We start from the raw sequence: 25,497 nt of genomic DNA on the forward strand, positions 1-25,497 counted from the left end.
TTGAAGTTCAGTCCTCCCTCCTGAATTGGTCTGGTGACTATTTCCCAATTGACTAGGGAAATTCTCTTCTCGTTTTGTTTGCCTCCTTTCCAGAAAAACTGTCTGATTAGCTCCTCCATCTTTTTGATGATTCCCACAGGCGCCAAGAGAACAAAGAATTTGAATAACGGAAGGCTGTTGAGCACTAATTTTCTGGAAATGTTGAGCCAAGAGGATCCCCAGGCCTACATTTTTCTTTTAATTTGTCTAACTAGGGATACCAATCTTTGCTCAAGGCCCTCTTGTGGAAGATGGGTAGACCAAGATATTTAAATGAGGACCAAGAAGTTGAGGCTACAAATACGAGGCATCTGGCAATGGAGCTTGCAGTTGAAGCAAGAATATTCCAACAGTAGATATGGCATTTTCCATTGTTTAATACGCTGCCCGAGACCTTACAGTAGTCTTCTAGAACTTCTTTGAATTTAACAGCTGATTGAGGAGATGCAGCCCCCAACAGTAATGTATCATCAGCGAAGAGGGCCTGATTGATGCTTTTAACCCCTCTTGCAATGCATAGGCCAGTGATGTCTTGATCTTGCTACTTTTTTTCTAAATAAAAGCTCAGGATATAGGCCTATAGGACGAATAGGAGGGGTGAAAGGGGACACCCCTGCCTCAGCCCTCTAGAGGCTTTGAAAAAATCAGCAGCCCTACCATTCACCACGGGGGCAATCCAATGCTCCGAAATGCAAGCTTTGATCCACTTGATGAAATTTTGACTGAACCCCAGTTTTTGCAACACATCAAACAAGAACCTATGTCTAACACGATCAAAATCATTTGTTAGATCTAATTTAATAACCATACCTCTTTCCTTTCGGTGCAAGCTAGAATGAATCGCCTCTTGAACCAGAACGAAATTGTCCACCAACTGCCTGCCATGTATAAATCCACCTTGATTCTCCTGGATGATTTTGGGGAGAATTCTTTTCAACCTATTAGCTATTACTTTGGCTATCACTTTGTACCCAATATTGCATAAGGAGATTGGGCAAAATCTGCTGAATGAGTTTGCTCCTTTCTCTTTGGGAATGAGTGCGAGGAAGGCTTAATTTGTGCAGCCTCCAATCTTCTGATAGTCTTGGGACTTCTGAATCATTTTTAAGAACTCCTTCTCAACAATCTGCTAACAGGTCTGGAGAAATCTCGGCGTAAAACCGTCCAGTCCTAGAGCTTTGTCGGGATCCATTGTGAAAAGGGCCTCCTTGACTTCCTTTTGCGTGATTTTTCTTTCAAGTGCCTGGTTCATCTTGGAGGTGATAAGGCTAGGGACAGCGTCCAACAGACTGTCATTTTGCCCAGATCCTAAATCTTCCCTATACAGCTTCTCAACGTGCTGAGGCTGCCTTTTTTATGTTGTTAAAGTCCTTCAATATGCAGTCATCTTCTTTTATTTCAGTGATGGAATTACGACCTTTCCTGGCTTGGGCTTGTTTATGGAAAAAGGAGGAGTTTCTGTGGCCGGATTTAAGCCAAAGACTTCTGGACTTGAGCCTCCAATATTCTTCTTCTGCCAGACAGGCTTTATGGAAACTTTGCTGAAGCTTGGCCTCCTTTTCCAACTCATTTTTAGTGATTTCAGCTGCTTCAAGATGGAGATGGTGACTTTCTAGAGCGATTTGTATTTTTTTCCTTTCCGCAGCAGGGTTGGGTAGGTTCTTAGCCCAAATTTTTAGCATGACTTTAACCCTTCTAAGTTTTTCCTCCCAGACAAAAAAGGCAGATCCCTTGATTGGATCTTTCCAGTAGTCTCTGACCTTTTCCATGAAGTCTATCTCTTTGATCCAGAGAGAGCTGAATCTGAAAGGTATAGGTCCGAGATCCTTGGGGGCCAGCAGCTCTAGGCTAATGGGCTTGTGGTTTGATACGCTGCTGTGAAGAATGCGCATTCTAGTTTCTAAACCAAGAAGTAAGAAGGAGCTTTGTACCAAAAATTTGTCAAGTCTTGCTACTATGTACCCCGGGCCCACTCTCTTATTTGACCACATGAACTTACCAGTAGTCGGCTTAATGTCTATCAGATCCCACTCTTGCATGAGGTCTTCTACCAATTCTCTTGCCGGATCCCTAACAATACTGCCTCCCCTTTTTTCTGATGAGAGGAGGGTGAGGTTGAGGTCTCCGACTATGATTATATTCTCCAAATTCTCTAGATCTGCCAAGTTTTTGATGGAATCCCAGCATTGTTTTGTCTCACCTGCATTGTTAGGAGCATATACATTGAACAGGCAAATGGTTTCCTTAGATTCTAAGTGCTGCAATTTTAACAAAATCCAATGAGTGTTTAGGGATTCAGAGATTAGTGAGAACTTATTTGGATTCCAGAGCGACCCAAGTCCTCCCGATGCTCCACGGGCAGAGGTTGCTTTCGCTCCATCTTTCTTCCAAATTTTTTTGCTTGCCTGGAGGAAGGCTGAATCCTCCAATTTAGTCTCCTGGATGAGAAGGATGTCCAGGGCTTCTAGTCTTATTAAACTCTTCATTGCTTCTTCCTTGGCTTTAGTGCCCATTCCCCTACAATTCCAGGAGACTATCTTCATCATTTACTTTTGTTGTGATGAGCTCCTTTGGAGCCCTGGGTTTGGATCCTCTTCATCTTTGAGGTTTTTGCTAGGAGTTTCTCTAACGTTGGCTGGCTGCCCTGAATCTTGTCCTTATAAGTTTCTTGTTCTCCTTTTTCCTTTGCTGACATGCGCCCTCTTGTAGATCTTCTAGGGGAAGACTGTGATTCACCTATTTCCCCTTCTTCCTCCGATTCCTCGGACTCTTGGGTTTCCTCTTCTTCTTTTGACATCCTCTATTTGGATCTCTCTAGTACACTTTTGGAGGGGGAGGCTTTAGATGGAGAGATCTCCTTTGGGACTTCTGTCTCCTGCGTGTTCATGATTTCAGATCCAAGGATCTCAAATTTGTTCCCTTGGCTTTCCATGGACGGTTTCTAAGCAGGGCCCGCTTGGGGGGCTTTTGCATTTGGATTTGCATTCTTCCTGTGTGAAGTTTTGGGGTGCTTTGCCTAATTCCATCCTTCTTCCTTCCCTTTTTCTTCTACCCCTTTGGATGGGCAGTCTCTGGTGAAGTGTCCATAGACATGGCACTTTCGGCATTTGAATGATAGTTGTTCATAGTCCAGTTTCTGTACATGCGTCTAGAGACCTACAACTATTTTGATGGCTTCTGGTAGCCCAACCTCCAGATCTACCTCTACACAAATTCTGGCACAATCGTACTGATCTTTGTTGTTGGCCTTATCTATAAATTTCCCAAGAGTGTTTGCAATATGTTTCAAAGAGTCCCAGTTCCAGCAGTGAACGGGAAGATTGGGGAGTCTTACCCACACGAGGACCGTTGTAGGCACATCCACTGCTGGATCGAAGTCTGGCATCCATTTGTTTAAATATAGACCTTAAGGGCCCATGAAGTAGGGGCCATTCCTGAAAATGAGATCCTTGTCCTCTTTTGCAGAAAATTCAAATAAAAAATATTCTCTTCCAAGGAAGTAGGAGGTTAACTTGTCTTTTATCAGAGGAGCCCAGTTCCTAGCGACCCTGTTCTCAGTTGATTTCGGGGAAGGCCAAAGTCCTATAAACCGACCGACCAGAGCACGATCTGCAAGAGATAAGGCTACCTGAATCGAACCTTCAGGGGGAAGAGCGATCTCAGGGATATCTTCTAATTTTTTCACAAACTTAGTGGCTTCCACACATTTCTTATTAGGCAGAGAGGCCAGCAAGGTTCTGAAGGCCTCAACAGCAGAAGGCGGAGGAGGGGAGGAAGACCCCTGTGGGGAGTCAGTTCCTCCATGGAGAGCTAGCAGATCCAACCAGACCGGCCGCAGCTTGAAGCGGAACCCTCAGCGGACCTGCACGTAGGGATCAGGACACACATAGAGTGGGCGCGCTCGCAGGCTTCAGATCGCAAGGAATGTGGATCTCGCAGGTTGCAGAGAAGGAGCCGAGCTCAATCCCCATCACATTAAGATTGTTATTCTACCCCTCTGTTGGCTAAAAATTCCACTAGAGAATTTGCCTTGCCCCTGACATGGGAGAAAATTATCAATTCTTATTAGGGGAGAATGAGGGGTTGGAAGCCTCTATTCCTAGTAATGAGAAGACCATGGATTAAGTCTTTTATCTCATTTGCATTGTTGCTTCCATGTCCTACGCATATTTTGTAAACTATGAGGATATCTCTCATGTAGTTTCTTATGACTCCTATTCCTGCTTTCCTTATGTTTCCTTTTGAAGCTTTGTCAAAGTTTAGTTTGTAATGATGTTCTTGAGGTGCCCAGATAGCTAGACTTAAATCTATAGGTCTGGGCCATGTAATTGTGTTATGGCTTAGATTGATTAAATTGCCACCATGCTAGGATGGATTTTTCTTAGGGAGGCCCAGACCAAATACCCTCCCGAGTTTTATGCTGGTCATAAAATATTCCTTCCAAAATTCCTCGACCAGAAGGATTGGGGCCAAAACCCAAAGTCTGTTTAGAACTTGGCTTTGGAAGGGGGTTTTTGCCCAAGTCTTGACAGTCAGGACAACATCTCCTCAAACTCTATCATTTCTTCTAAATCCCTCTGCAATTTTATCCCAAAGTTTCTATAACACATGTGTCAACCAGGTGATCCATGGATTCTTGTTGATTTTTGTACATATAGTACAATGAGGGTCCAATAAATTCCCTTTAATCAGGTTCTCTCGGGTAAGGATTATGCGCTTTGTTAGAAGCCAAATGAACGTGGATACCTTCAACCATAAGCCTAAGGACTATAGCTTCTTCCAAAACAAGTCTAGGTCATCTTGTGGTGTTTGGAGAGTTAGGTGATAAATTTCTTTTACTGTGAAGGCTCCTAGAATTTTGTAGCCCCATCACAAGATGTCTGATCTTGCATTTTTCCTTATGATTTTGCACTCATTTCGTTCCGCATATTTTTAGTCTTCCATGTGTCCCTCTCCCTTCTAGAGCATTGGGATATGCCTTTGGATTTTGGTGTTGTCATCCTCTAATCAATAGTGATGGACTTGAATTCGCCCTGATATTTAAGCATTGCCTTGGCTTAAGGGGAGTTGGAAGTTGCTGACAAGGCTAGGAATTTGTTGCCATGAATCCTCCCAAAATCTCGTTGAGTTTCCATCATGGATTTTCCAAAAGCTATGCACTTGGACAATGTGTTTGTTGTGGCTTGTCAGGTACCCGATTAGGCATCCCTTGATTGATAAAGATAATCACATAAGGCCCTGCTTTACTAACTCATTTTCATACTTCATGTGCCATAGGTGCGTCTAGGACTCTGATGTGTATTTAACCCACCTCCACCATATTTTGGCTCCCAATACCATGTTGAAAATTTTTGGATCTTGCAAACCAAGACCTCCCTTTACTTTTGATAGATTAAGGGTGTCCCATTTGACTAATGACCATTTTTGCTTAAGATGATTGCCTCCCAATAAGAAAGTTCTTCGCAAATTTTTGATACTTTTTAAGACCCACTTGGGTGCGGCTAGGACTAAGAAAATATATATCAACATGGATTGGAGCATGAATTTGAGAACAACATGACGACCAACTATGTTTAGAGAGCAGAAAGTCCAACTTTTGAGTTTTTTGTTGAGTTTGTCCTGAAGTTCCCGCCAGGAGGAATGCTTGATGGTCATGTTAGTTAAGGGTTCACCCAAGTATTGGAGGGAAGGGAAATAGTGGAGAAACCGAGAATTTTGATGAGCATTGGGAGGCCTAGGTCACAATTTCGTGAGATTTTAGGTTCATGTCATCACATTGAGCTTGTTATTCTACCCCTTTGTTGGCTAAAAATTCTGCTAGAGAATTTTCCTTGCACCTGACATGGGAGAAATTTATTAATTCTTATCAAGGGAGAATGAGGGGTTGGAGACCTCTATTCCTAGCAATGAGAAGACCATGGATTAAGTCTTTGAGCTCATTTGCATTGTTGCTTCCATGTCCTGTGTATCTTTTGTAAACTATGAGGATATCACTTGTGTAGTTTCTTATGACTCTTATTCCTGCTTTCCTTATGTTTCCCTTTGAAGCTTTGTCAAAGTTTAGTTTGTAATGATGTTCTGGACATAACCAGATAGCTAGACTTATATCTCTATGTCTAGGACATATAATTGTGTTGTGGCTTAGATTGATTAAATTTCCGCCATGCTAGGATGGTTTTTTCTTTGGGAGGCCCAGACCAAATACCCTCCTGAGTTTTATGCTGGTCATAAAATAGTCCTCCCAAATTTCCTAGATTAGAAGGCTTGGGCCATAACCAAAGTATGTTTATAACTTGGCTTTGGAAGGGGTTTTTCGCCCAAGTCTTGATAGTCGAGACAACATCTCCTCAAACTCTATCAGTTCTTCTAAAGCCCTCTACAATTTTATCGCAAAGTTGATATATTGCAGGTGTCAACCAGGGGATCCATGGATTCTTGTTGATTTTTGCACATATAGCACAATGATGGTCTAATAAATTCCCTTTTAATCGAGTTCTCCCAGAACAATGTAAACTTTGAAACGGGAACTGATACTGTTACCCGTTTTGTAGAGATAGCAAAAAAGTGACCCGATTTTGGAAAGGGGTGATGTAGAACACACATGTTTTTTTTAGAGCATAGTTTTTAGCACTATAATTTTTTTTATATACATTGCGTTTTAGAATGGTAGTGATTTTGATGTTGATTTTAAAAAGTGGTAATTCTACACCATGCCCTTTTTTAAAAGGATTTTTTTTTTACTTTTAATTTTATAATGTATGAAATGTAAATAATTATTTTGTAAATTTAGTAACTTTGAAAGTGGTCTTCTTCTTCATATTTTCTTGTTTTTATTTTTATTTTTATTTTTTTGTAGTGAGGTTTTTATTGTTTTGCATATTTAAAGAAGAAGGTCGATATTTTGGATTTTTGATATTCTACATATTTATACATCGTTAATTAAATTTTCAATCCACATGAAATAATTGTCTCTAAAAAACATATATAATATATATATATATATATATATATATATATATATATATATATAGATATAAAAGACAAAAATAAAAAATAAAAAATAAAAAATGTTAAAAAAAATTATCTCATTAACCATAAAAGAATTTGTAATATATATATATATATATATATATATATATATATATATATATATAAGGAAAAAAAACATTAAAAGAAAAAAAAAAAACTAGTAAAATTAATATTAAAAAAACAAAAATTAACTCAAATTATAAAAATAAATAAAAATAAAAAATAAAAATAAAATTGAATATTATTAAAAAAACCAAAAAAAATAAAAAAATAAATAAAAATTTAACATTTAACATTTAAATTTTATTTTTTAAAACAATTTTATTTATTAAAAAAAATATTATTATTAACCTCTTTTTATAAAACAAATTTTGTTTCTTATTTTAAAAATAAATCATTAAAAAGAAATTTAAATTTTTATTTATATAAAAAAAAAATCAATTAAATTTTCCTTATGGATTTTTTTAAAACCATTTTTTTTTTTTTAAATAATTATTATATTAATTTTTTTAAACATTTTTTTTCTTATTTAAAAAAAAAAACATTAAGAAAATTTTATACGAATAAAAATTTTTAATTTTTAATTTTAAAATTTATAATAATTATTTAAAAAAAATACGATTAAAAATTTTTAATTTAAAATTTTACAATTCATAATTATTATTTAAAAGATCCCTAACTCCCAAAGAAAATAATCCAATCTTCTTTGAACGCTTTCGCCCAATTTCCCCATGTAGTGTGTATTACAAAATTTTGACTAAAATTTTGGCAAATTTCCACAAACATATCCTCTTCAAGCTAATCTATGAAAATTGGCAAACAAAACCATGATAACCAAGGGAGGAATGGCGAGGGTTTCTGAAGCACTAGGGTTTGCAGAGAAAGGACCGAAAGAGGAGCAACAGGGGAGATAAAGGCTGCAGACAAATACAAGGAGCGCCAGAGAAATAAGGCGGTGCAGAAAGAAGGAAGGAAGGCTCATAGAGCCAGGAGGGGCTGAAAGAAGCCATGGTAAGAGACCCTGGGAGGGGAGAGATCCCCTCCTACAAAAATGTAACAGCGGGGGAACAAGTGAAAGCAGATTAGGAAGAGAATCGGGGAACGAAAGAAGGGATGCGCTGGTGATGGGGAATCAGTGGCAAGCAAGATTAGGAGGCAAGTGCCTACCCAGAGCCCTAAAAAAACAAGGTTTGTGATCCCAAACAACAAACTCGAAGAATACATATGTTATATGAGAGATCACACTTTGATATGTAAGTTTGTAGGGTTCTGGCCGGCGGAAAAGGACCTAGCAAAGTGGATACACCAAAGGTGGAAGCCAAAAGGCCATATTGATTTAAAGCTGGGGGCAAAGGGCTTTTTTACAGTGATATTTGCCAATTTAGAAGACAAGGAAAGGATCTTCGAAGGGGGCCCGTATTTTATGAACAAGGCAGGTTTATTCATGAGACACTGGGAAGACAGATATAACCCTGATCAAGAAAAGATGTTAGCAGCACCTGTCTGGGTCCGGTTATTCGGCCTACCAATAGAGTTCTGGGACCCTGAAATCCTGGAGGGGATTGGAAATACAATAGGGTCTTTTTGAAAGTATCGGAATCTACAAAGAGAGGAAGATATACATCCTACGCAAGAATATGCGTATACATGAACATATCAGAGCCCTTGCTGGAATACATAGAGCTAGAATACCATGATGAAATATGGCAACAACCAATGGATTATGAACATATACCTTTCAGGTGCAGAAGGTGCCATGAATACGGACATCTCTTTAAACAATGCCCTTTGAACGCTGGAGAGGAAACAACAAGGAAGGCTAAAGAAGAAAGGGGAAGGACGGAGGAAACAAAAAAAGAAAACGAAGGATTCCAGGAAATCCAAAGAAAAAAGGGACATGGAAAAGAAACAGTAAATAAACCCCAAAACCCAAAATATGTACCAGTAGAATGTCAAAATAAGTTCAGTATACTACAATAAGAAGGAGAGATGGAAATGAAGAAGTAGACAAGGATTCTACCAAAGGCATAAAGGTAAAGGAATTAATTCAAGAAAACACAGAAAAAGTAGGAACATAGGAGAGCGCAGATATAGAGCAAACACAGATGGAGATTGATCTACAAAAGGAGAATGGAAATGATGAGGAACAAGTAATGAAGAAGCTGCTACAAGATTGGAGGAACTTGGAAGAACGGTTTATACCAGAAGAGCAAAAACAACTATATAAAGAAATGTTTCGGAATACGAGAAGAAAGAAGCCCACATGGCAAGCCCTATGGAACAAGCAGGAATACAGGAAACACAAAATGTAGGAATGGTTAGTTCTGGCAAAGGAAGTAGGAAAAGAGGAAGAAGGCCAATGAGCAAAACTATACAGGTGGTAGGGGAAACTCTAGTAAACTCAGGAAGATTCATGCCTCTCTCAGAGGTATTCCAACAACAGTCAAAAAGTTTTAAATGATTTTAACAAGCTGGAACATCAGAGGTCTCAACAGTAAAGGAAGACAAAGGTATCTAAAGGAAAGGATGAAGAAAGACAAACCTAATATAATGATATTACAAGAAACTAAGCTCGGTGCAAAAAATTAGAAGAAATAATGCGAAAAAACAAAATACAATATGAAGTTATGGCGCAGGATGCGACTGGCACAGCTAGAGGATTGGCAATACTTTGGAATCCAGAAGAGGTGCAAGCTAAAGATTGGGTAAGTCTCCCTAGAATTCTCTCAGGTTTATTTAGACTGATAGGGTCTGCAGAATGGGTGCTCATCACCGAAGTTTACGGACCACATATACCAAGGGAACGTAAAAACGTCCTTAAGGATTTACAAACTACTCGTAGACTTCTTCCTAGGATCCCATGGATAGTAGGAGGGGACTTTAATATGATTAAAGCCCTAGAAGAAAAAAAGGGAGGGAAAGCAGACCAGATCAAGATATGGAGGCTTTCAGTGAAATGTTAACAGAGCAAATATTAGTAGACATCCCTACGATAAATGGAGTTTACATGTGGAACAATCGGAGGGGAGGCAGAAATCAAATAGCCTCAAGGCTGGATAGATTCTTAGTATCAGAACAGATCTTAAACAGGGATGTATTTATAGAAGCAAAGATCCTACCAACCTTGGGCTCGGACAACTTGCCTATAAGACTGGAAATAGATATTAAAAATAACCCTCACAAATGACCTTTCAGGTTTGAAGCCTTCTGGCTTAGAAACAACCAGTTCATAACAAAGGTTGAGGAATGGTGGACCAACAGTCAACAAAGAGGAAGAAACAAGCTGCATACCTTTCAGCTAAAGGTCAAGGAACTGAAAGGGAAAATAAAAAAATGGAACAAGGAAGAGTTTGGAAACATTTTTCTGGAGTAGCAGAGATTAGAGAGGAAAATGGAAGAATTGCAACAAAAAATCATAACAGAAGGGCGAAGTGAGGAAAAGAGCAGAGAAGGAGGAACTCTAATCAGTCAACTAGAAGAAAGGAGAAAGCAGGAAGAGATCTTATGGAGACAAAAGTCCAGGGTAAAATGGCTTCGTGAAGGAGAGAGGAACACAAAAGTTTTCCACCAAGCTATGGTTCAACATAGACAAAGGAACATAATCTTTTCCATCTTAAACTGTGAAGGGCAAAGAGTTACAGAACATGAAGAAATGGAACAAGTTTTAGTAGATTACCACAAAGAGATGTTAACAGAACCTAGGGTCAACAGAAATGAGGCAACAGAAAGAATTTGCAATGAAATCCCCAAAATAAGGCACCTGGACCTGATGGATTTACGGCAGAATTTTATCAAGCAAGCTGGCACTTCCTGGGACAAGAAATTCTAGAGGTGGTAGAAGAGTCGAGAAGGCAGCAAAAGTTATGGCCAAGTCTTAACTCTACTCTATTTACTCTTATTCCTATATCGGCCAAAGTAGAGAATGCCCAAGGTTTCCGCCCAATAGCTCTTTGTAATGTTATTTATAAAATTATTCGAACCCTCATAGCAAAAAGATTGAAACCTATCCTGGTGAACATTATATCCCCGGAACAAACTGGTTTCGTAGAAGGGAGACAAATCCTTGATGGGCTGGTGGTGGCCCAGGAGGTGATTCATTCTCTAAAGGAAAAAAAAGAGAAAGGAATGATGATAAAGCTGGATTTGTCAAAAGCTTTTGATCGCCTCAACTGGAACTTCCTCAAAGCAACGCTTAGGGCTTTTGGTTTTAGTAATAGATGGATAGAATGGATCTATAACATGATAGCAACACCAAGCTTCTCTATCCTTTTGAACGGTACCCCCACCGCGACTTTCAACACTACCAGAGGATTAAGACAGGGAGACCCCCTGTCCCCCTTTCTGTTCATCATGGCGGTAGATGGTCTGGGAAGATACATCAAAAAAGAGATGAGGGAAAGGAAGATAAAAGGACTTAGGTTATGGGGTAATAATATGCCTATCACCCATCAGCAGTTCGTGGAATATATCATACTATTCTGCGAGGTATCACTAAGGGAAGTAAGAAGAGTGGAAAAGATCCTGGATATGTTTGTAGAAGCATCATGTATGGAAATCAATAAAGAAAAACCCTGCACTTTCATCTTTAACACCCCATAATCAATTAAAATTTACTTAACCAGAACTTTGGGCTTCAGACTTGGAGAGCTCCCAACTAAATACCTAGGGAACCAACTAGCTTTAAACCCTACACGAGTATCAAACTGGTATCATACTATTGACAAACTCAAGAGTAGACTTGAAAGTTGGTCCTTCAGAACGCTCAATAGAGCAGGAAGAATTGTGCTCTTGAAATCAATTCTCCAGGCCATCCCAATATACCCCTATCAGTGATGGCAGCCCCCAAAGGAATTTGTAGTAAAATAAAGGAAATTCTTGTGAAATTCTTATGGGTAGGTCCCAAACAGGAAAAGAAATGGGCCCTCGTGTCTTGGAAGGGAATATCGAAACACAAAGAGGAAGGAGGCTTGGGCCTCAGGGACCCCAGAACTCTAAATCAAGTCCTGGGGGCAAAACTCTGGTGGAGATGGATGAGAGGAGGAAGGGATATATGGAAACAAATATGGACTCAGAAATATAACATGCCCAAAACAACAGAAGACATCCTTAGAGTGACAAAAATTCCTAAAGGATCCTTAATCTGGAACCTAGCAAGCCAAAACAGAGAACTTATAAACAAATTTTCCTTCTAGGAAATCAGAAACGGGAGCATTGCTCAATTCTGGGAGGAAGCATCACAACAAAGGGACAAATTGGTTGAAATTCAAACCATTCAAAACACTTACCAGAAGGCAGAAACGATGGGACTAAAGAGGGTTAAAGATTACTGGAAGGAAGAAGAAACATATGAAATTTGGAGGATATGGAGAAAGCCAGAAGAATGGGATGAGACTATTGACGAAGCTCAGAGATAGATACTAATAAAAGAGTTGGAGACAAGAAGAATAAAAAAGAGTACGGGACCAGACATACTCAGATGGGGGAAAGCTACTAAAGGGACCTTTACAGTCAAGGAAGCCTACTATTTAGCCACTCGAAGAGAGGAAGAAGAGGAAGACAAGGACTAGAACCAACTATGGAGGAATAAATGGTGGCCGAAAGTAATAATATTTGCATGGCTAGTAGGGAAAGGGAGAATCCTGACATGGGACAAGTTACAGAAAAGAGGTTTTCAAGGCCCCCCCAGATGCAGTATTTGCGAACAAGAAGAAGAGACTCAGGAACATCTATTAAATTCCTGCCCTTATGCACAACATCAATGTGAGGAAGTTAAGAACCTCTTTGGGAAATCTAACAGAGATCCGACTGATATAAAGTAGACCATCTTCCATTGGGGAAAAGGCCATTTCTCAGGATCCATAGTAAAGAGAATATGGAGCTTACGGTAGGATTTGTCATATGGCTCTTGTGGAAAGAACGAAATCAAAGGATATTTCAGGATAAAAATAATCCACCAGAGAATATCTAGGGGAAAATTCAAAAAGCAATAAGAGAAACCATCTTGACAGAAAATGGGGAGGAGGACGAATGGAACACAACCCCGGAGGAGAAAATAATCTTAGCTAGACTCAATATAAAACACAATATGATATATCCTCGAAAGGAGAAACCTCAAAAACCAAATATACAAAGCCATGGTCAATTCAAATACCCAGGGGAAAACTTCATTAAACTGAATTTTGACGGGGCCTCAAAAGGAAACCCAGGACCTGCGGGCTTAGGAGGCATCTTCAAAGATAATATTGGTCGCACCAGATGGGTGTACGCGGACAAGGGAGGCTTAATGACCAACAATGAAGCTGAAATGATGGTTGTATACCAAGGTATTAAAATAGCAATAAGAAATGGATATAGGAACCTGGAGATAGAAGGATATTCGCAAATAGTAATTGAAATGCTCAGAAAGTTGGATAATGGAAAAGACTGGGAACAAGTGGCTAAGAGCTGGAGGATGGCAGGATTAATCCAAGACATGGCTAACATCCTGAAGCGCATAGAATATAAAATAATCAGTCATGTAAAACGAGAAGGAAACAAAGCAGCAGACTTTCTAGCAAATTGGGGATGCCAAGAAGGTAAAGTCGACAGTATATGGCCAACAATCTTGAACAAACCTGGGTGGGAAACTCTAAACTTAATAATAACTCAGGATGGAAATTGTTGGACACCTAATCCTAAAGGGTTAGTGTGGAATTCAAATGGACAAAGCAGTCCAAGAGACCTTGGGATCTGAATCCCAAGAGTCACCTATTGTACTATAAATGTGTATCTTTTGTTAATAAAAATAGAACTCACTGATTTATCTTTCACACTGTTTTCCTATCCATGTGTGTTTGACATGGTATCAGAGCCATGATGTGTGGCCTGTGTAGTTTTGTGCAACTGGTCTGAGCACTGGCCTTTGTCATTCTGACTTGAGCACAGGTCCCAGTCCTCAGAATAGTCGTAACTCCTTTTCTCTGGCACACCAGCGCTGCCTTTGTAACGCCAGTCTGTCCATGATGTTCTCTGGCGCACCAGCGCTGCCTTTGTAACGCCTGTCTGTCATATGCGTTTTATTTCTGAACGCTGGCCTGCTCCACATGTCGTGTCTGAGCGCTGTACATTAAAAAAAAAATTGTGAATAGCGCTGTCATTTGAAGCGTTTGCGCTGCCCTTATACCTGCGCTCTCTGTCTGCCAGGCGACTGTCCATAAACGTTTGATGTTCTGACTGTGCTTTCCTTGGAAGGTCGTGCTGCTGCTTTTCACCATATGTTTGTATCTCTGCGGCTTTCTCTAATGAATGCATCCGTTATGAGAACTCCCTTGTGCGTTCCTGGACATACCTCTACGTGATTCTTTGCAGAATCCCTGAAGCTCTGTCACGGCTTTCTCTAAGAGATTCTAGCATAAACGTATTGTCATTTGGATCCGGTGCCGCTGTGGAGGAACTTTGGTCCACAGGAATGCTTCGGTTCTTGCAAAGAATGATGGGTATACCAATATTCCCGTTGCATATGGTAAATCAAATCGCACGTCTATCATTTATTTGCACTCAGGTGTGGACTTGTTAAAACCAAAATACTTCTTCCCGTGGCCTGATCTTCGCTAACATATAACCTCGGCCTCGCACAGTCCTCCATTTGATCTCCCATATAGACGTTGTTGTAACAATGCATTCTGTCCAGTAATGAAACGAAGGCTGTCGGGAGGGATTTACATTCAGGTGAGCGTTGCAGTGTGACTCTCTCTGCTGGACGTGTGCTGTCTTCCACTAGAGCTGTTGTCTCTGCAAATTGTGCAGCAAATTGCTTGGTCTGTCGGGAGGGATTTAACATTCACGCTGCAGTGTGACTCTGTTGGAAAAACGCTCCAACGTGGTCGAACCTCGAAGTGGGTCAAGGATCGTAAGGCAGTGTTTTCATGTGTGATATATATGTGCGCAAGATGAAACCGATAAAAACAAGTCACGTCACATGAAGCTATGGAGAATACGGATGGATGCATCTGAACTGCGCCATGGATTTCTTTTACACAAGACAAATGGTATAAGGAAATCGCTCAGATATATTACCTCATAAATAAATTTGTCCGTGAGCTAAAATGTCAATATAGGAATTGTTGTGATCCTTGTTATGAACGATCGTTCATTTTCTAATGTTTCTTTTCATGGCGGTGCACCTTTTGTTTGTATATTGTTATGAACCCCTCGGCAACGCAGTGGAACCGGGGTCTGTATGCGCAGTTGGATATTTAATTGATATTTCAGTGTCTACTTGTGTATAAATGGTATTATGAAGTCACAGGATGGGGTAATTCTTGTTATTTCAATTCTGCGGAGCCTCTATTAGTCTCTCTAATTTTGCAGCAATGAGCTGTTTTCCTAATCTTTCTTCAAACCTTTCATGGACGCGAGGAGAGCCCAAGTTGGTATCATAGAAAATACTTGCGAAGGATCCTCGGTTTGAAAGATTGCCTTGCACACATGGAGGCACTTATGCAGATGACTGCATTGTAGAACGTGTTACGCAGCATAAATACTATATTGTAGCTACATCGGAATTTAAAGCGTCGAATTAGGAAGATTCCTGGTGTACCTATTATATACATTACCCAACACAAGTACTCTATTGAACGCTTGCCAGAAGCAACCATTGGAGGCGCGCCACGATTTTAGAATTGATTCTATCGATGTCATGCTTGATTTAAATCTTGTCCTTCAATCATTTAAGGAGCTCTTTGAAGTAGGAACTAATGTCGCAAAGCTTGACTAACTCATTTGAATAAATAAGGAGTTTACATTCTTGCAGTGGATCATCTAGGTCACATTATGAGCACAGGGCCTTTTGTTCTATTCATCTCTGAGGAAATAATCTAAGCAGCAATATGAGCAAATATTCAGACATATTTAAACTAGGATTTGTATTTCCTGTGGTGGCGATGTTTTGATGCAGCAAGACATTCCATAATCATTGAAGACATAATAAGAATCAGATTTGAAGACTCTGAAAGATGCAGTAGAAGTACATCTACCCAGGTTTGTGTCATAATTCTGAAGAAGGCGCAATTGTAAGCTAAAAATCCGAACCTGCCTATACAGTACTCTAATCTTTGATGCAAGGAGTGTTGTTGACTGTTTGCATTAAACAGAGATTAGATTTAGAGATTTGATATGACAGTATTGACACATTATTCTTTGTAAATGCCTATGATAAAGCATCTATTGAATTGGTACTGCTGACATTGATGATCTATAGACATGTATTGATGAAGTGAAGTATGATTTCACATTCTAGAGTTTCAGAGAGATTGACATTCCTTGATTCCACTGTTGTATAAAGAGTTTGGTGAGCTGATTGTAATCTTTTATGTTGCATGCTCCTCATTTGCTCACATTTATAAAGGATATTGCAATGACATTAAATTGTGAGTGATTGTTGCTGGTTGATAGTCGTGATCAGTTTCTTTAATGTATAAGATGATGAAGGAAATGACCAGACTTGAAGATGCATTAAAGTTACTGAATATCCTATTTCATTCCACTCCTGATGGGACAGTCAAAATCAGTAAGGATTTTCTCTCAGAAATTCAGACATGTCTACAAAATGCACAGGAAAAGATTGATTTTTTGCAGCTTGAATCACAGCTACAACAAGAAGAGCTACATCAAAATAGACACCATTCTGAACTTGTTTTTGTTCAGAACATTGAGACAACCACCCATCAGCAGCATGTCAATAATGTTACAGTTCATTCAGATAAAACAGCAGTTGTACATGCAGATGCAGAAACTAAGACTGCACTTCCCAAGCCCATCATCAGACCTTGGGAACAGCTTGTCCACAACAAGCACAAAACTGGTCTTGGATATGACAAGGACTTGTCCTTTCATATTCCAGACTACGCCAAGCCCATTCAGTTTCAGAGTGCTGGATTCATTCATAACAGTTCACTTGCTCCTCATGACAGTTCACCTCCAGCTGTTTCAGACTCTGCCCCTCTTCTACAGCAACAACAACAGCAACAACAACAACACATTGTAAAATGCCAACACTGTGACCGAGTTGGCCATCTGAAAGATCATTGTTTTGATCTTCATCCATGTGAGCACTGTCATAAAACCAGCCATTCTTCACACAGATGCTTTAAAAACAAAGGTCCTGCAAGAACAAAGATTCATCTTGGATGGATCGCTTCTTGGCAATGGGCATCAACAACCAAGAAGATATTCCAAACACATGTTAGAACTTGTTCCAGAATATTGAACAGTCTTGCAGTTGAGTTTTCTCCATCATCTCACCTTGTATCTGACAGGGGGGGAAATGATGGTCATCTACAAGCTTCAAAGCCACATCAAGCGAGCCTGAGCCACAACCTGCCACACCAGTTTCAGAGTTGCAGCCAGAGACAAAGATGCCCGTGAACAGATTGAGAACACTTCCTCTAGCAGAAGACACCAGCTTCTTGCCAGTTTTGGAAGAGTTCCAGGAATTGCATTAAGCATTCCAGAGTTGTTGGTTATCCTTAAACCATCACAGGTTGAGACTTCCCTTTTCAGGTTGAAGTTTTACCTTTTATGTGGGGTGAGACCTCCCTTTTATGGTTGAAGGTTTCCCTCTTTAAAACAATAGGATCACTTCCTCTAGCAGAAAACTTCAGTTTCTTGCCAGTTTTGGAAGAGTTCCGGGAACTGCACTAAGCGTTCCAGTGTTGGTGGTCATCCTTAAACCACCGCCCTTTTTTACCAACATTTCATAGAGCACATTCAGCCTAGTGCTGCCATACATTTTTTGCACATGTTGTATTAGAGCTCTCTTCTTGGACTCATACATAACCCTTCGGATTAAGGGGGGGAATGTTGGACACCTAATCCTAAAGGGTTAGTGTGGAATTCGAATGGACAAAGCAGTCCAAGAGACCTTGGGATCTGAATCCCAAGAGTCACCTATTGTACTATAAATGTGTATCTTTTGTTAATAAAAATAGAACTCACTGATTTATCTTTCACACTGTTTTCCTATCCATGTGTGTTTGACAGAAATGAAGCCTCAAAACAATAAGAAGAAGTGGGAAGGACCCCCGATCGAGGTGGTGAACGTGGCAAGGAGTGAAGGTTACAAAAGGACGAGAGATGATAAGTTGGAGCCACCTTGCATTAAGAACCAATGGCAGATGGAATGTACATTAAGAGATCTAAATATTATTTCAAAACGCAGCAGAAAGGATCATTTGAAGCGCAGAGCTGGTGGAGGTGACGGTAGAACGGTGATGGGACAAGGACCAGGTCTATAAGGGCAAGTCGAGGAGGAGTGGGCAATTATGGAGAGTGCAGATGGCAGAGAAGGGCGGTGCAACAGTGTAAGAAAGGCCGGCAGGTGAAAGGAAGTGGTTACGGGTGGAGGTATAAGGGAAAGCTTACAGGGAGTATCCCCGAAACGAGCAACGAAGGAAAGGAAAAGTAGTTAAACAGAGCAGAAAGAATCGAACAGAGTCTGCCTACAGGATTAAAGAGAATACAGTGTAAATGCACAAAGAATAGAATGAAGAGGAATGCAGCGCCGGAATGTAGGGATGAAGGACCCTCGCGATCAGGAGGCATCAAGCGAGAACGCTAGGAGGGGGAGGAGCAGACCAAGGCGAACATAAAGGAAATATATGACCTGGAACAGGAATGCCAACCGCGGATAAGGAAGAGCGAAAGAGGGAAAGCGAGGATTATGGAGGATAACCGAACAGTAAATGAGGCCAAAAAAGTTAAGGAGAGCAGAGACCGAGCAGAGGAAGCAGGCTGGAGTTCGCCCGATAGCACGGCTGGATAGGGAAGTAAGGCAAGAGAATATAGGGGAAGAGGAACAGGACGTGGAAGGGGCCGCAGAGGGAGAGGAGGTCGACGGCAAGTTGGCAACCGGGAATAGGGCCGCACCAGACTAGGAGCATACAAACACGCGAGGAAAACAATGGAACGCCAGGTGAGGTATGCTGAGAGAGCTTATAGCCAAAACATGCATGCAGACATTAGGAGAATAATTCAGAACCTGGAAGAGGAAGCAACTCAGGAGCAGTCAAAATCGGAGATGGAGGATTGGGAATATCTACTACCTGACCCTGGTAATACTAGAGGACGCATGTCTCTCTATAAACAGGCCCTTCATGTTTACTGGGTCATGAAACGACTGTTAGCAAAGGCCATGGAGTAGGTGGCCATGGAGATGGCGAAACTAGCCCAAGGTATTCCTAATCTCAAGAAGGAGATGAACGACATTCAAATTACTCTGATGATGCAGGATGGAAAGTTGGACGAGATACAACAGTAGACAGAGAAGCTGACCCACGAAGCCAAAGAGGATAAGCACCAATCGAGTGCAATGGAAGAATGATCAGCCAAGATATGTTTTTTGTCTCCTTAGCTAGGAAGCCAAATAGTTTTGCTTATCTCTGTTTTATTTTTAAGAATGAAACTAGCAGAAAGTGATGGCATCTTTGAAAGTTTAGTATATGTAACATGGGCAAACAGAGTAAGTAGATACTATTTTTGGATGGCTATTAAAAACTACAAGTGGCCAATAGACCTAGTTTCCCTTCGGGGCGGGTTGAGGCCACCACTTGAATGTACTGGTTTTTAACTCGTCTTAATAGAAATGGTTCCACCTTAGCTTACAAAAAAAATATATTTAAAAATAATAATAATAATTAACTTTTCTCGAAAAAGGCTGAAGGAGAAATGGCGGATTCCGTTCAGTGCTTCGGTGGGAATAAGACGACCATAGCCGTGACATACTGCAAGAAGGGCCGAGGTTTGATCAAGATCAATGGCTGCCCCATTGAGTCGATTGAACCTGAGATTCTCCGTTACAAGGCAGTCGAGCCCATTCTTCTATTGGGACGCCATCGCTTCGCTGGCGTGGACATGAGAATCAGAGAGAAAGGAGGAGGGCACACTTCGCAGATCTACGCGATTAGGCAAAGCATTGCAAAAGCACTGGTTGCCTTTTACCAGAAGTACGTGGACGAGCAGTCGAAGAAGGAGATAAAGGATATTCTCGTTAGGCATGACAAGACTCTGCTGGTGGCTGATCCAAGGCGCTGTGAGCCGAAGAAGTTCGGAGTTGTTCATCAGGCTTACGCTCACGCCAACACTGCCCCTCTACCCCCGCCTCCTGCATTCAAAGATGGGGGACTGCATGTTGCAGATCTGCTCCATCACACAAGAGATTGGCCCAAACTCTACAGATCCGGGCTGGATCTATCCGATCTGATCAAGATTCAAGAATACCCAACCTGGGACGTGGCAGGGTTGGGGATTGTAGTTTTTCATAATGATTCGGTTGTTGCATTCAAAGAAGGGGGACTGCATGTTGCAGATCTACTCCCTCTCACAATGGGCTGGCACAAATACTGCAGATCCGGGCCAAATCCTTCTGATCTGACCAATTTCCGAGAACACCCTGAACCTAGGCAGCAGATCGGTGACAATTTGCATCGATCGAGCAGAGGGGATGCAGATCTTGACATGCAAATGGAAGATCGACCCAATAAGAGGTTAGACCTGGAAGACTGCCTACAGCCAGAGCACATGGCAATTAGCAGTGACATCGACTTAGGAAGATCAGGAACTCAGCCAAAACCCAGACTTCAGGTAACAACAACTCGTTTTCAGATTTTTATTAAAACCCCTGAGGGGAAATCCTGGATAGTATGGGTACATGCAGGAAGCTCTATCATGCAGCTGAAACAACAAATCTGGGCATTGACCGGATATCCTGTTCAAATCCAACATTTGGTCAGTGGTAGGTGGTCTCTCCAAGACACTAGAACTTTGGAAAGCTACGAGATTAGTCCAGAAAAAACCATTGTTTTAAACCTCAGGCTGAGAGGAGGGGCTCTGCCTCAGGGACAACCAAGCTTCTCAGGAGGAGACAAGGGGAAAAAGACAGCATCTCAGCATCAACCCAAGGGAGGGTTCTCCTACAAAAACATTCTACAAGGTAACAGAGATTTAGGGTCCTCTCCAGATCAAGGCGGATATATACCCAGGCCATACATAGTAGATCAGCTAGGGCAAACTCCAGCCCTTAATTTTGACTCTACAGGGCTTGATGATTTCGTTAAATCTTATGAAACGCAGGCCCTAATCTGTCGCTTCAACAGTTTTTGGCCAAAACCATCAGATCTATTTCACTGGATTTTCACTAGTTGGACCATGGAATGTGATATACATTTATGCTCCAAGGGGTTTTTCATAGTTAGATTCGCATCCAGGGAAGTCAGAGATACAATCATCAGTGCTGGACCTTGGTTCTGGGGAACGTCGGGGTTGTTCATGACTCCATGGTTTCCAGATTTCGATCCAAACAAAATGACTGTATCCAAAGTGCCGGTCTGGGTCCGTCTATACAACCTTCCCCTTCACTTTTGGAGTGAACGTGTTTTGGAAGGAATTGGGAACATCATAGGGAAATACATCAAAACAGATCTGGGAAGGATTGATGAAAGGGTCTTCACTTTTGCACGCATATGTGTGGAAGTAGATCTAAGTAAAGGGCTGCCAGACAACATAAGGCTGATCTACAAACAACAAAATTGGCTGCAAGCACTAGACTATGAAAATACAGCTTTCAGATGCAGGCTATGCAGGCAAACAGGACACCTGCAAAGCACATGTCCAGAAGCCAAGAAAGCAAACAATAAAAGAAAGCAGAAAGAGAAGTAGAGGAAAGGATGGAAATTTTCTCCCCCTAACTCAGAAGACGAAGAATCAGAAGCAGAAGAGGAAGATACCCCCGCAGAGAAAGCTGAGGTATCTCAAGAAATGGAGACACAGAAGGAAACTACATCAGACAACAAGGCTTCACAGCTTCACCCAAATCAGGCAGAGAAGGCAAACGAGGATCAGAGCATGGGAGGGATCAAACGGCATCACCACTCAGATACTTCGGATTCAGACAAGGAAGCAGGATCTCAGAAAGCAGAAACACAGTTGGTCATAGCTACGATCGAGCCCACCCAAGGAGAGTGGCGCAAGGTCGAAAAGAAAAAGGGAAGAAAAACTTGAAGTGTGAGTTTTTACTCACTACCGAACTCAGTTTTTCTTGCCTCCTCCATTTTTCTCTTTTTTCCCTTTCTTCTTCTTCATCTGCACGTTAGCTTTGTAACGTTGCGTGGGGTGCGAAAGCACTCAAGCCCAATGGGCGTTTTATGGAAATGCTTCAAGCATATGCTAGTGTAACTTTTCATTTTTTAAATAAAAAGTTACCGATTTTTCCACTGGAAAAAAATAATTAACTTTTCTCGCCCCCCGGCCATCCGTGGTGGCACGACGGTGGGCAAAGGGTCCAACACGCAGACCCTCCACCCACTGCCACGACACCACGGGTGGCCGAGGGACGGGCGTACGATTCTAGTGGCGTGGCGGTGGGCGTAGGGTCATGCGGGCAGGCCCTCTGCCCACCACCGCACCACCACAGGCAGCCGAGGGGCGAGCGTCCGATTCCTGGAATCGGACGCCCGCCCCCGACTGCCTGTTGTAGTGCAACAGTGGGTGGACGAGCCCTGCGTGCAGGACCCTCCATCCACTGCCGTGCCACCACGGGTGGTCGGGGGTCGGGCAGGCCCTCCGCGCCACCACGGGCGGCCGGGGGCAGGAAAAGTTAATTTTTTTTTTATAAATAATAATTATCAATTGTAAAATTTTAAATTAAAATTTTTTAATCATATAATTTTTTTTTAAATAATAATTCTAAATTTTAAAATTTTTAATTACAAATTTTTAATCGTATAATTTTTTTAAATAATAATTATAAATTTTAAAATAAAATCAAAATTGAAATTTTAAATTATTTTTTTTTAAAGAATTTTTAAATCTTAAATTAAAAATTTTAATTCGTTTAAAAAAAAATTAAGAATTTTTTAATGATTTTTTTTTAATAAGAAAAAAAATTTGTTTAAAAAAAATTAATAATAATAATTATAAAAATAAATAAATAAATAAAAATTGTTTAAAAAGATAATTTAAATTTAATTTTTTTTTTAGTTTTTTATTTTATATTTTAATCTTATTTTGGTTTTTTTTAATGATTTTCATATTTTTTTGGATTCTTTTTTTTTTTTAATTTGAGTTAATTTTTGTTTTTTTTTAATATTAATTTTACTAGTTTTTTAATTTTTTTCGTTAGTATTACTATTATTATTATTTTTTAACTAGTTTCTTTTTATTTTTATTTTTTTCTAGTTTTTGCTAATGTTTTTTTTCAATTTCTCTATTTTTACTTAATTTTATATATCTATTTTTATTTTTTTTTTGCCCCAAATTCTTTTATGGTTTATGAGATAAAGTTTTTTTTAACATTTTTTTTTTTTGACTTTTTTATATATATTTTATAATTTTTTTTAAGTAGTCAACATTTTAATCTTAATTTTAGTAGTTTTTAATTTTATTTTTTTTAAATCTAGTTCGTTTTTAATTTTTTTTTTTTTTTTTACCTAATTAATTTTTAGTTTATTTTAAATGTTATTTTTTGTTTTTGCCAAAAAATTTTATGGTTTAGAAGATATATATATATATATATATATATATATATATATATATATATATATATATATTTATTTATTTTTTTAACTCTTTATTTGTTTATAATGTTTTTTTTTTTTTTAATTCTTATCATTAATTTTGTTTTTTTACATTTTTATGAATTTGAATTCTTATATTTGAATTTATGTTATGTTATTTTCTTTACTCTTTTTTTTTCTTCTTTTTTGTTTGTTTGTTTGTTTTTTTTTTTAATTTTAATGTTTTTCCGGGTCATGAAAAAATATTTTACGCCATTATTTCGAAATGTTGAAATTTTACTTTTGGATATAGAAAAAAAAAGGGGGTGTTTTCCCAACGTTAACAATTTTCATTTTGAGGGTGTTTTTTGGGCAATTTTTGCGCAAAAATTTAGTTTTCACTGCCATTTTTAAAACATGTTGACAATTTATCCCAAACAACGAAACAATTAAATAACAAAAAAAAAAGTGTTATTCCAACATCAACACTTTTAATTTTTAACATTGTTTTTGATGTTTTTTCGAGGTTTTTTGGCCATAGTTCCCGTTTTGAGTTTATAGTTCCCGTTTCAAAGTTTACATTGTTCCAGGTAAAGATTATGCGCTTTATTAGAAGCCAAATGAAAGTGGATACCTTCGACCATAAGCCTAAGGACCATAGCTTCTTCCAGAACAAGTCTAGGTCATGTTGTGGTGTGTGGCGAGTTAGAAGATAAACCTCTTTTACTGTGAAGGCTCCTAGATTTTCGTAGCCCCATCACAAGATGTCTAATCTTGCATTTTTCCTTATGGTTTTGCACTCATTTCGGGCCACATATTTTAAGTCTTCCATGTGTCCCTCTCCCTTTTAGAGCATTAGGAGATGCCATTTTTGGATTTCGGTGTTGTCATCCTCTAATCAATAGTGATGGACTTGAATTCACCTTGGATATTTAAGCATTGCCTTCGCTTAAGGGGAGTTGGAAGTTGCTGACAAGGCTAGGAATTTGTTGCCATGAATCCTCCCAAAATATTGTTGATTTTCCATCATGGCTTTTTCAAAAGCTATACACCTGGCCAATGTGTTTGTTTTGGCTTGCAAGGTACCAGATTAGGGATCCTTTGATTGAAAAAGATAATCACATAAAGCCCTGCTTCACTGACTCATTTGCATACTTCATGTGCCATAGATGTGCCTAGGACATTGATGTGTATTTAACCCACCTCCACCATATTTTTGCTCTCAATACCATGCTGAAAATTTTTGGATCTTGCAAACCAAGACCTCCCTTTCCTTTTGACAGATTAAGGGTGTCCCATTTGACTAACGACCATTTTTTCTTAAGATGATTGCCTCCCAATAAGAAAGTTCTTCACAAATTTTTTATGTTTTTCAAGACCCACTTAGGTGCAGCTAGGACTAAGAAAATATATATCAACATGGATTCGAGCACGAATTTGAGAACAACATGACGACCAACTATGTTCAAAGAGCAGAAAGTCTAGCTTTCCAGGTTTTTGTTGAATGTGTCCACGAGTTCCCACCAGGAGGAATGCTTTATGATCATGTTAGTTAAGGGTGCACCTAAGTATTTGGAGGGAAGGGAAATAGTGGAGAAACCAAGAATTTTGGTGAATATTTCTTTGAGTAATAAGAGGGTTATTAAAGAAGAATACCTTTGACTTTTCCAAATTGATAGTGGTACACGAGGCTTCCGAGAAAAGCTTTAAGGTCTATTTAAAAATTTTGTTTTTCTTAACCGATGGGTGGTTTGGGAGAAGGGTATTATCAACAAATTGTTAATGACTCTCAAGGATGTCATCATGGAGAGCTAGGCCTTCCAAATTTCCCTTATGCAAGGCTTCTTTGATATTTCTTCCTAGCCCTTCTGCCATGAGAATAAAGAGGAAGAATAAGAGAAGG

General features: G+C 39.7%; 1 protein-coding gene across 1 annotated transcript; it reads right to left on the reverse strand.

Moving 5' to 3' along the window:
* Positions 1-1,370: 1,370 nt before the first annotated feature.
* Positions 1,371-2,525, reverse strand: LOC149161141 (uncharacterized). The gene has a single exon (XM_089434786.1). It carries the CDS (start codon positions 2,523-2,525, stop codon positions 1,371-1,373), a length of 1,155 nt encoding a protein of 384 aa, XP_089290912.1.
* Positions 2,526-25,497: the final 22,972 nt, after the last annotated feature.

The sequence above is a fragment of the Pinus tabuliformis genome, chromosome 5_2 (genome assembly GCF_031772625.1).
Source record: "Pinus tabuliformis cultivar Carrire ecotype Pingquan chromosome 5_2, CPIR1, whole genome shotgun sequence".
Taxonomy (NCBI): Eukaryota; Viridiplantae; Streptophyta; class Pinopsida; order Pinales; family Pinaceae; genus Pinus; species Pinus tabuliformis.

What these genes read in the sequence shown, in the direction of transcription:
- LOC149161141 (XM_089434786.1), bottom strand. Translation starts at nt 2,525, where the DNA reads ATGAAGAGTTTAATAAGACTAGAAGCCCTGGACATCCTTCTCATCCAG.